The sequence below is a fragment of the Carlito syrichta genome, unplaced genomic scaffold (assembly GCF_000164805.1).
Source record: "Carlito syrichta isolate Samal-C Ts95f unplaced genomic scaffold, Tarsius_syrichta-2.0.1 Scaffold288355, whole genome shotgun sequence".
In the NCBI taxonomy this organism is placed as follows: Eukaryota; Metazoa; Chordata; class Mammalia; order Primates; family Tarsiidae; genus Carlito; species Carlito syrichta.
In genome coordinates, this window is record NW_007232451.1 from 180,423 (window position 1) to 193,399 (window position 12,977).

Consider the following 12,977-nt stretch of genomic DNA (forward strand, 5'->3'; position numbering starts at 1 on the left):
CAAAGGGTTAAGGAGCTATACTGTGAAGTGATGTGGTTATGTCTTAGTTAAATATATTAAGTAACTGAATAGCGAGAATTCCTTGTCTTTGTATTTCTAGATGCTGGTGTCCGAAATAGAAATGAAACAGAGTAAGATGGATGAGTGTCAAAAATATGCAGAGCAGTACTCAGCTACAGTGAAGGTACGAAGATTCATTTTCTTTAGTCAAATTTAATATTCAGATATGTGGTTCTGCAAGCTTGTACTTTTAAAGCCACGAAGTCATTTCACTCAGTGTTAAAAAGCAAAGAGAGAATCTTCATCTGAACTTTTAAAAAACAATTCATTGTGACATCCGAGTCACATGAAAGCGCCCTGATTCATTCATTTTTTTCTCTGTCGGACATGTATATGAGTATGTGTGAACCAGAATAAATATACAGCTTTGAAGTTGTTTTCTTATCATTTTTCTCCCTCTCTCTCTTTTTTCTTTAGCATTCTTAGAATATTCCATGGGAGAACTTCTAACTTTCTCACTGAAGGGACAGTTCTCATGCTTTTCAAATTACCATTGACAGCTTCTTAACTTTAGCCTTCCAGTTCCGTGGATCCATTGTCTAGCTGGAGGAAAAAGAGACTTCGTATACCTATAATATAGTAATCAGTGTTTTCATGAGCTTCCAGAGAGCCTGGGAAAGTTATCTGAGCACCCCTACATGTTTCTGGTTTTATCACCATCTTGGAAGCATCTCCAGGATTGGATAGATTCCTAAAAATGTAGTTTTACGATACAGTCATGCCTAGCTTGACAATGGACATATGTGCCCAAAATGCGCCATTAGGTGATTTTGTCACTGTGCAAATAGTATGGAGTGGACTTACACAAACCAAGATGGTATTGCCTGCCATATGCCTAGGCTATGTGGTATAACCTGTTGCTCCTAGGCCACAAATCTGTACAGCATGTTGCTGTACTGAACACTGTAGACGGTTGTAACCCAGTGGTAAAGTATGTGTGTATCGAAACTCTAAAAAGGTATAGTACAAATGGGGAATAAAAGATAAGAAATAGTACATCTGTGTAGGGCATTTACCATGAATGGAGCTTTTGGGATTAGAGGATGGAAGTTCTCTGGGTGAGTCAGTTTTTGAGTGAGTGATGTGTGAATGTGAAAGCCTAGAACATTACTTATGCTGCACAGACTTTATAAACACTGTACACTTAGGTTGCACTAATTCATTTAAAAATTTTGTTTTTCAATAATGAATTAACTTTAGCTTACTGTAACTTTTTAACTTTATAGACTAAAAATTTTTAACTTTTGACTTTTGTTTTAATAACACAGCTGAAAACAAACCTTATATCACTGTAGAAAAGTATTTATGTCTTTATAAGCTTTTTTTCTGTTTAATTATTTTTGACTTTTTAAACTTGGTTGTTCAAAATGTAGACACAAACACATTCATTAGCCTAGGCCTACACTGGGTCAGGAACATCAACACCCCTGTCTTCCACCTCCCCATTTTGCCCCACTGGAAGGTCTTCAGGAACAATAACATGCATGAACCTGTCGTCTCCTATGGTAGCAATGCCTCTTTCTGGAATACCTTCTGAAGGACCAGGCTGTGGCTCTTTTACAGTTGAATTTTTTTTATAAGTAGAAGGAGTACCTTCTAAGATAATGATTACAAGTATATTGTAGTAAATATATAAATCAGTAACATAGTCATTTATTATCAAGTTTTATGTACAGTACATAATTGTATGTGCAATTTTTATACAACTGTCATCTAAGTAGGCTTGCTTACACCAACATCACCACACACATGTGAGTAAAGCTTTATACTGTGACATCACTAGGCAATAGGAATTGTTCTGCTTTTCTTATAATCTTAGGGGACCTGTCATACATACGGATCTGTCCTTGATTGAAACATTCTTGATTGAAAATACAGTGCATGACTGTATTGTCTATATTTACAGTTAATCTAGATTGTAATATCTGTGCTAAATGACTATAGACTGACACATTAGTACTTCAGTTAATTTTGTCTTACCGTTTCCTTTGTACAGGACTATGAGTTACAAACAATGACCTACCGGGCCATGGTAGATTCACAACAAAAATCTCCAGTGAAACGCCGGAGAATGCAGAGCTCAGCAGATCTCATCATTCAAGAGGTAATAAAAGTATGAGAGAGAGGGGAAGGGGCATAAAAGAAATAGCACTTTTAAAAACAATTTATTATGGTGAAGTATACATAATATATAACTTACCATTCTAACCATTTTAAATGTACAATTTAATGACATTTCAGTATATAACAATGTTGTGCAGCCATTGCCCAGCTATTTCCAGAACTTTTTCATCATCCCAAACAGAAAATCTGTACACAGAACAATACATTTCATTAAGGGTTTTAAAAAACTCTTTTAAGACTATTTAATTATTAACTATAGAGATGAATAAATGCACTTCATGGTGAACTTAAGAAGGTAATTGTCATTTAGTATGGCTTGGACAACAGTAATAAGCCCATCCCTTCCATTTGTTATCGGGGTATTGTGTGCTTTACTGCCCCAAAGCCTAATTAATATTGTAATTATTGCTCAAAGTTCAATTCAACTATACAGCAACTGGAGATCATGTTTGTATTCTTTTTGTCCTTACTTACAGTTCATGGACCTAAGGACTCGGTATACTGCCCTGGTCACTCTCATGACACAATATATTAAATTTGCTGGTGATTCATTGAAGAGGCTGGAAGAGGAGGAGGTAGCTATTGACAATGAAAAGCTAAATAAAAAGGAGCTAGATATTAGGAGAAACTACAATATGGTTTGGAAAAGCAAAGAAGCTTTCATGATAAATTTATGTGACTGATAGCAGATATATAGTCATTATTTAATTAAAGATTGCTATGAAAATAGGGGAAGGTGTAGGACTTTTTTAATTTTAAGATTCTTTCAAACAAAAGGGTATTTAAAATTTTTCACTTTAAGACTCTAGTATGATAGTGCTAATGTTGTAAATGGTTCTATTTAAATACGAGATGTTGGCAGTTTGGGGAAGTTTCTTCAGCTTTGTCACAGCTGAGAAGTATATTTCTTTGAAGAATAGTTATTGCTATTATGGTGTTTACAGAAATACTACATGAATACATTTGTTTTATGCATTTTAAATTAATTTAAATCTTTAAGACATTAAATTTATTATAAATAACAAATACATTAAAAGATAAAAACTTAAAAATAGTAGGCATTTGTATAAAATGATGCTACTTTTTAATAATTGTGGAGTTTTGGTTTTGTTTTTGCCAAAAAGATATGGGGTATGGTCAAAAGACACTTTAATCACCATTCTGATTTGGATGACTTCTGCAGCTTTGATTCTGCATTTAAAAATTATATCCGGAAATAGAAAAAGTATAGAGTTACTTATAAAAATCAGTTGTCATAAAAGTCCATTTAATCTAATCTTAAAGGGATGATGCTATACTTTATTATCTTGATATGCTTTCTATTCCTCAGAACAGACAAAAATAGTAGGCTGAATGCTAAAGTAAGTAAGTTGTGGGGGCATTAGCCATTTTAAATTGTATTGTTGTGGAAATTCAGAAGAAACCATACTTGTTGCAACTCAGTTCATATAATAAAAGAGCAAAACAGCAATAGACGTCTATTGGACATTACTTTCTTGGTTTCTAGAAATGTGATCTCTTTTGTAAACTATTTTGGTCTGTTCGGAGTTAACAGTATTCTGCAGCTAAATCACTAACATAACTAATTGCAAGACTTTATAACCAGCTTCCTTTGTGCTTAGGAAGGAGAACCAGAATATTTGTGACTATCTTAGTAATTGGCATGTACCTCTCATCCATGAAAAAAATCCATAACTTTTTTTATATTTTTAGTTTTTGAGAGATCTTATTCCATTTTAAATTGTATGCAGATCTGTTAAATTGTATATGCAGTAGTTTAAATGTAAAACAAAATAAGTCCTAGCCGGGAACCATGGCTCACGCCTATAATCCCAGCACTTTGGGAGGCAGAGATAAGAGAATTGCCCGAGTCCAGGGGTTCAAGACCAGCCTGGGCAACTTGGCGAGACCTTGTCTCTACAATAAATTTTAAAAAATAGCCAGGTGTGGTGACGCACACCTCTGATTCCAGCTACTTGTAAGGCTGAGCGGAAGGATCACCTGAGCCCAGCAGGTCGAGGCTGCTGTGGCCGTGGGCATGCCACTGCCCTCCAATCTGGGTGACAGAGTGAGTCTCCAGCTCAAAAAATAAATAAAATAAAATAAGTAATTTTCTTTACTTATGGTATGTATCTGATTATACATATGTGGGCCACTTTGCTCAGTGTATCTAATGAGGCTGAATACTAGCCATTAATAGAAAAGAAAAGTATTTCAGAAGTCATAAAATATATACAAATTATTGTTGTCATTTTTTGAAATGTCAAAAATGTATAGTTAATTGAAACTGGCAAGTATAGTTATGAAAGAATGTGGAAATAATATAATTTAAAATTGATCAGAAAACCACCATTTAAGGATTGTATTTTTATCATTATTGTATGTATAAGGATCATATAATGGAATGAGCTTATGAAAGATATATAGCTCAGTTTTTAGAATTAAAAGAGTAGTGTTTCTGAAATTGGGACTAGACAAACCTTGGTCTGATAGCAGAATTTTCCATAATAAACATAAAATCAAAGATAGATTCAAATTAATTTCAGAAGTAATACCAACTTAGCTAGACAAATATTAGTAGAATATATGTAATAGATATTAGATGTGATAGGAAGATTCTTTAGTCTGTGTTGAAAGCAAAATATAGTAAATATTAAACTCTGTGATTAAAAAGGACAATATTGAGGAAGATTTAGGAAAAACTTAAGGAAGTTATTTTTATGTGAAAAAGTTTGAGTTCTGTAAGAAAACAAATCAGCAGCTGCACTGAATTATTTCTATAGTTTTTTTCATATTATCTAAATAAATTAAAAAGCTATCAAGGTAACATGAGATTATTAACAAATTACTAAAATGATTCTAATTAAGATACATAGCAGATATTATTTTCCTGAGGGAATTTTTATTTTTTAAATCTCAGAGCGGGATCAGGGCTCAAAACTTCTTAGTTAAATTTTAAAGGAGATTTGATAAGACTAAGAAAGACAGTCTTAGAAATCATCTGCTCAAAAATACTCGTAGCTTAATATTTAAATACATAAAATGCTTCAGTGTCACAAAGAATTGACCCTGGTAACAAAATAAAGAAAGTAGACTGCTGAGCATAGCACATTGTGATCAGATATATTTCTATATGACTCATTCTTAGAAACCTTATTTATGTTAGCATAGGAAACAACCAAAGTTCTCGTCAAAATTATTGGGCATCAGAGAAAGCAAAATAAGATATATGGTCTATACGTTAAATTCTTGAAATTGACCAAAGCTTCTTAGTGAAAACAAATCTGCTATCTAGAATAAATTCTCCATTCCTTTTTTAATTGTTTCTAATTATGGTGATCTTGAGTTGATGATACAAAACTAATAACATGATGGTATTAATAGAGAGAAATTAAATTGTAATTGTAAACTAGTCCTGCTCATGCAGTTTTGTTGTCAAGGTAAAGTGTTCTCCTCCCAGCTGCAATTGAGTCTATCATTAGTAGAGTAAAAAGTTTTTATTATATTTTATTCTATACATTGGAGCTGAATTCCTAAGTATATTTTTAGAAACAATTATATTTAACAAATGTATTTATATTTATGGAGTATCTAAAGGTACTTGTTGAGGTGGATTCATATGAGGCATGTTATTATCAGCAGCAACAAAATCTGAGTATATGAGGCACATCCTCTAAAACCATCAGGAACTGTGGCTGCCTTTGCATTAGCAATTCTGATTATTATAATTGTCACCATGTAGCAAGCAAAAAACAGTAAGGAATTGGATGTTAGAAATCTCAAGTTTTTATATAATTTTCCTCCGTCCCCATGTTCAGTGTTACTAATTTGGCTTTCTGTTCTAAAATTCTGTGATTTGTTTCTTTTATAATAAAACATGGAAATGTAAATATCATTTTAAGTTTTCATCAAGCTAGATATTGAAAAATTGCATTCTTTGGTATCATTCAGTTCCTGTATGTCACGTGTTCTGCCTAGCTTGTAGGACTAAGCTGCATGCAGGAACAGAAAGAGCACCGTTGTGAGAGTTTTATTTCCCACTCTGTCACCCACCCATTGTGAGTTTGCAAAATATGTAACTTCCTTGTATCTCCCTTATCTGTAAAAGGTTGGGTCATGCTATATGTTTCATAAGGCCCCTTCTTGCTATAAAATCCTAAGCTAGCTAATTTTTAAAATAAAATTATTTCTGAGAGATTTTTTAAAGAAGTTCTGCAGGCAACCTGTCATGAAAGGTTTTTGGTCCTTTCCTGCTGCTGACTTTCTGAAGCTTCCTCTCTGAAGAAGGTGGTGCTGGTGGTGGCGGTGATAGCGCTTGTTCTGCATTTGGGTCCACTTGGCTTTGTAAGTGCTTTTATGAACCTTGCTTCGGATTCTGTAAGCTGCATTTGAATAGAACGGGTTTGATGCTTTCAAAATGTCTCTCGTAGATTAAAAGGTGTAAGGAGACTTCGGAACATGGGGCCTACTCAGATCTGCTTCAGCGTCAGAAGGCCACAATGCTGGAGAACAGCAAACTCACGGGGAAGATAGGGGAACTGGAAAAGATGGTAGCTGAACTAAGAAAACAAAAGACCCGAGTAGAGGAAGAACTTCCAAAGGTCAAGGAGGCTGCCGAAAACGAGTTGAGAAAGCAGCAGAGAAATGTTGAAGACATCGCTCTGCAGAAGATAAGGGCTGAGAGTGAAGCCAAGCAGTACCGTAGGGAACTGGAAGCCATTGTGAGAGAAAAGGAGGCTGCCGAGCGGGAGCTGGAGCGGGTGAGGCAGCTCACCATGGAGGCTGAGGCCAAAAGGGCCTCCGTGGAGGAGAACCTCCTGAATTTTCGGAATCAGCTAGAGGAAAACACCTTTACCAGAAGAACCTTGGAAGACCACCTTAAGAGAAAAGATTTAAGTCTCAGTGATTTGGAACAACAAAAGCATAAGTTAATGGAAGAATTAAGAAGAAAGAGAGACAAAGAGGAAGAACTCTTGAAGCTGGTAAAGCAGATGGAAAAGGACCTTGCATTTCAAAAACAGGTAGCAGAGAATCAGTTGAAAGAAAAGCAGAAAATTGAATTGGAAGCAAGGAGAAAGATAACTGAAATTCAGTATTCGTGTAGAGAGAATGCACTGCCATCTTGTGCCATCCCACAGGCTACCTCATACAGGGCTATAGCAGGTCTTCAGAAAGAACATGACAAACAGAAAGCAGAGGAACTCAAGCAGCAGGTGGATGAGCTAACAGTTGCCAACAGAAAGGCTGAAAAAGAAATGAGAGAGCTGAAGTATGAGCTTAATGCCCTCCAGTTTGAAAAAACGTCATCTGAGGAAAAGGCTCGGTTGCTGAAAGATAAACTGGATGAAACAAACAATACACTAAAGTGCCTGAAGTTGGAGCTGGAAAGGAAGGATCAGGTAGAGGAAGGGTATTCTAAACAACTCCGGGAACTTGGAAGGCAGTTGAACCAAACCACAGGCAAAGCTGAAGAAGCCATGCAAGAAGCTGATGACCTCAAGAAGATCAAGCACAACTATCAGCTAGAACTAGAATCTCTTCATCATGAAAAAGGGAAACTGCAAAGAGAGGTAGACAGGATCACTCAGGCACATGCTGTAGCTGAGAAGAATATCCAGCACTTAAATTCACAAGTTCATTCTTTTCGGGGTGAGAAGGAGTTCGAAAGAGTACGAATCTGCCAAAGAAAATCAGATCATCTCAAGGAGCAGTTTGAGAAAAGCCATGAGCAGTTGCTGCAAAATATTAAAGCTGAGAAAGAAAATAATGATAAAATCCAAAAGCTTAATGAAGAATTGGAGAAAAGTAACGAGTGCGCAGAAATGCTAAAACAAAAAGTAGATGAGCTTACTAGGCAGAATAATGAAACCAAATTAATGATGCAGAGAATTCAGGCTGAATCGGAGAATATTGTTTTAGAGAAACAAACGATCCAGCAAAGATGTGAAGCCCTGAAAATCCAGGCAGATGGTTTTAAAGATCAATTGCGCAACACAAACGAGCACTTGCATAAACAGACCAAAACAGAACAGGATTTTCAAAGGAAAATCAAATGCCTGGAAGAAGACCTGGCCAAAAGTCAAAATTTAGTAAGTGAATTTAAGCAGAAGTGTGACCAGCAGAACATTATCATCCAGAATACCGAGAAGGAAGTTCGCAGTCTGAATGCAGAGCTGAGTGCTTCCAAAGAAGAGAAGCGACGTGGAGAGCAGAAAGTTCAGCTGCAGCAAGCTCAGGTGCAAGAGCTAAATAACAGGTTAAAAAAGGTACAAGATGAACTGCACCTCAAGACCATCGAAGAGCAGATGACCCACAGGAAAATGGTTCTGTTTCAGGAAGAATCTAACAAATTCAAACGCTCAGCAGAGGAGTTTCGTAAGAAGATGGAGAAATTAATGGAGTCCAAAGTCATCACTGAAAATGATATTTCATGCATTAAGCATGACTTTGTGTCTCTCCAGCAAGAAAACTGTAGAGCTCAAGAGAATGCTAAGCTTTGTGAAACAAATATTAAGGAACTTGAAAGACAGCTTCAAGAATACCGTGAGCAAATGCAACAGGGGCAACACGTGGGAGCAAATCATTACCAGAAATGTCGGAAACTCGAGGATGAACTGATAGCCCAGAAACGTGAAGTTGAAAACCTGAAGCAAAAAATGGACCAACAGATAAAAGAGCATGAACTTCAATTAGTTTTGCTCCAGGGTGAAATCCAAAAAAAGAACACAGCCAAAGACTGTACCTTCAAACAAGATTTTGAGGTGACAGTGAAGGAGCATCAGCACTCTGGAGAGCTCTCCTCCAGTCACACTGGACCTCTTCCCCCAGTGGCCAGACCCCCTCTGTTGAGATGGACTCAAGAACCACAGCAGTTAGAAGAAAAATGGCAACATCGAATTGTTGAACAAATACCAAAAGAAGTCCCATTCCTACCACCAGGGGGTTCACTTGAGAAAGAAAAAAGCCAGCAGTGTTACTCTGAGTACTTTTCCCAAACAAGCACTGAATTACAGATAACTTTTGATGAGACAAACCCTATTACAAGACTACCTGAAATTGAGAAGATAAGAGATCAAGCACTGCACAATTCCAGACCACCTCTTAGGTATCAAGATAACAAATGTGAAATGGAACTGGTGAAGCTTTTGACACCCTTAGAGGTATACTCTGTCTTCTGAGACCTTATCCACTACCTTAGATCAAGTTTCCTTTCTTTCCTAGACTAAATTTTTAATAATTTTGAATGGGGTTGGCTTCTTGTGGCCCGCATTTGAACAGGCACACCATTTGCACAGGAAAGTAATGCAGTAATTTTTTTAGTGATTTAACTGAATCTTTTTATAGATCAGTGTTCTCTAAGTTTTGAATGTTTGAGATCAAACATATAGATGGGTATACTGTTATATCTGTGGGAATATATTTTTAAAAATGTGACTATAAAGAAAGCTAGAACCATGCGGTTAATTTGAACATCTAACATGTTCTGTGGCTAAATTTCATCTCAGTCTTTTTCAAACGTACCATTTTAATACTTGTAATTGTCATCTGAGGTAAACTTGAGACTCTGAAAATAATATTACTTATTCCTGATCCCTCCTTGAAACTTTTCTTCTCTTCATAATTCAAGGAATTATGTTTGGATTGAGAATGGGTAAAGCAACAGCATGTTCTTTAGGTGAGTTTTAACATCTCATAAATTCCTGTTACAGATAGCTAAGAACAAGCAGTATGATATGCATACAGAAGTCACAACATTAAAACAAGAAAAGAACCCAGTTCCCAGTGCTGAAGAATGGATGCTTGAAGGGTACAGAGCATCTGGTGGACTCAAGAGAGATTTCCTTAAGAAAGGCTCAGAACCAGAGACTTTCCAGAACCTCGATAGTGATCTTGCATGTTCAGTTAGGGATGATGAATTTAAATTCCAGGGGCTCAGGCACACTGTGACTGCTAGGCAGTTGGTGGAAGCTAAGCTTCTGGACATGAGAACAATTGAGCAGCTGCGACTTGGTCTTAAGACTGTTGAAGAAGTTCAGAAAACTCTTAACAAGTTTTTGACGAAAGCCACCTCAATTGCAGGGCTTTATTTAGACACTACAAAAGAAAAGATTTCATTTGCCTCAGCAGCCAAGAGAATCATCATAGACAAAATGATGGCTTTGGCGTTTTTAGAAGCTCAGGCTGCAACAGGTTTTATAATTGATCCCATCTCAGGTCAGACATATTCTGTTGAAGATGCAGTTCTGAAAGGAATTGTTGACCCTGAATTCAGAATCAGGCTTCTGGAGGCAGAGAAGGCAACTGTGGGATATTCATATTCTTCTAAGACATTGTCAGTGTTTCAAGCTATGGAAAATAGAATGCTTGACAGACAAAAAGGTAAACATATCTTGGAGGCCCAGATTGCCAGCGGGGGCGTCATTGACCCTGTGAGAGGCATTCGCGTTCCTCCAGAGATGGCTCTGCAACAGGGCTTGTTGAATAATGCCATCTTACAGTTTTTACACGAGCCGTCCAGCAACACACGAGTTTTTCCTAATCCCAATAACAAGCAAGCTCTGTATTACTCAGAATTACTTCGAATGTGTGTGTTTGATGTAGATTGTCAGTGCTTCCTGTTTCCATTTGGGGAGAGGGACATTTCCAACCTCAATGTAGAGAAAACTCATAAAATTTCTGTAGTGGATATTAAATCAGGAGCAGAGCTGACTGCATATGAGGCTTTCCAGAGAAACCTGATTGACAAAAGTATGTACCTTGAACTTTCAGGGCAGCAGTATCAGTGGAAGGAAGCCACGTTTTTTGAATCCTATGGGCATCCTTCTCATATGCTGACAGACACTAAAACAGGATTGCAGTTCAACATTGATGAGGCCGTAGAGCAGGGAATAGTTGACAAAGCCTTGGTCAAAAAACATCAGGAAGGCCTCATCACACTTACAGAACTTGCTGACTCTCTGCTAAGCCGGTTAGTTCCCAAGAAGGATTTGCATAGTCCTATTGCAGGATACTGGTTGACAGCTAGTGGGGAAAGGATCTCTGTCCTAAAGGCCTCCCGGAGAAACTTGGTTGATCGGATTACTGCCCTCAGATGCCTTGAAGCCCAAGTCAGTACAGGGGGAATAATTGATCCTCTCACTGGCAAGAAGTATCGGGTGGCCGAGGCTTTGCTTAGAGGCCTAGTTGATGAGGGCTTTGCCCAGCAGCTGCGACAGTGTGAACTAGTGATCACGGGGATTGGCCATCCCATCACTAACAAAATGATGTCAGTGGTGGAAGCGGTGAATGCAAATATCATAAGTAAGGAAATGGGAATTCGATGTCTGGAATTCCAGTACTTGACAGGGGGATTGATAGAGCCACAGGTTTGCTCTCGGTTGTCAATAGAAGAGGCTCTCCAAGTAGGTATTATAGACGTCTTCATTGCTACCAAACTCAAAGATCAGAAATCATATGTCAGGAATATAATATGCCCCCAGACCAAAAGAAAGTTGACATACAAAGAAGCCTTGGAAAAAGCTGATTTTGATTTCCACACCGGGCTTAAACTGTTAGAAGTGTCAGAACCTTTGATGACAGGAATTTCTAGCCTCTACTATTCATCATAACAGGACATGTTTAAATGACTTTGTGCAAGGGGTGTTGCAGGTGAATTCACACCATTTGTCCAGAGCATGTTGGTGTCAGCTAAATGTTCAGGCTTGGAATTGTGTTACTTGTTCTTGTTTCTTGAGGGCTGAAAGTCCCTGATTGCTCAGAAAGAGAATAATATTTAAATGGAAAATGACAAAAGATTTATCGCCTTTAAAATGGTTCTATTAGCTTTGAGAATGGTTTTCTGAATCTTGCACACACTAAAATAAACATGTTGTGCCTAGAATGTGGAATAAGGTTGATAAACTTCAACAAGTTCACAGTGTCATTTCTTCAGAACTGCCTTCACTGATTAGATCCAGCCTGGTGTTAGTGTTCTCATTTAATAATTAATAACATTGCGCACACATTGAGCAAGCACGTCTCAAAGCTTGGAATCAAAGAGAAAGATGCAAATTCATTTCCACATCAACAAAGCTGCAGTGTTTTCAGTTGCTTCAAAAAATGGAAAAGTTTTGCCTTTTCCTGTATATAGTAACTTTCTTTTATATTAAAATGTTTGCCACAGTCTCTCATTTCTAGGTAAGACTTTGGGGTGAAAAGCTAACTTTGACATATTGTGTGTTGGAGAAGGAGGAGTTTTCTTCCTTCTGTGTATTTTTCTCATTTGTGTAGACATCCTTTGTTCTTTCATCCTTCTGCTCTGTTACCTTTCTGTCAAGACAACCGTGATTGTGTTGCTCATGCAAAGGCAGCAATTCAGGCATCTGCTAGTGCCTCATGAATAAAGCTGAGTTTTTACGTTTGTCATATCAATGGAACAGCTGGGAGGTTAGATGAATCACTAAAGCGTGTGTCACAGCTTTCTTTACTGCTGTAAGCATTTTGGAGATCTGGTATCTGTCATGGTTAATATGGTTACGTGAATGAATAAAATATTTTTGTAACCTGTGTGTGATGAAAAAGCATTTTTACATTCTTGTTTTTTATAGAGAGGTCAGTTTAATAGTTCCATCATTTACTGGAATGTATCTTTTTTTTTTTTTAACCACTCACACCTGTCAGAAGTCATTGGAAGAAGAAAAGAAAGAGCATGTTGAAAAAGCCAAAGAATTACAAAAATGGGTATCAAGTATCAACAAGACATTGAGAGATGGAGAGAAGGCTGGAAAATCTCCCTTCTCTAAGCAAAAGGTATT

At 37.1% G+C, this 12,977-nt stretch overlaps 1 protein-coding gene across 1 annotated transcript in view; it reads left to right on the top strand.

Moving 5' to 3' along the window:
* The window catches only part of LOC103255705 (plectin-like), a 28,280-nt gene extending 15,537 nt beyond the window's left edge, over positions 1-12,743 (top strand). Inside the window, exons 20-24 of the mRNA XM_008053664.2 lie at positions 101-184; positions 2,057-2,164; positions 2,661-2,759; positions 6,615-9,344; positions 9,894-12,743. Of these exons, the coding sequence (XP_008051855.1) occupies positions 101-184; positions 2,057-2,164; positions 2,661-2,759; positions 6,615-9,344; positions 9,894-11,792 (4,920 nt within the window). The 3' untranslated portion in view covers positions 11,793-12,743. The remainder of the gene's footprint in view (positions 1-100; positions 185-2,056; positions 2,165-2,660; positions 2,760-6,614; positions 9,345-9,893) is intronic.
* Positions 12,744-12,977: the final 234 nt, after the last annotated feature.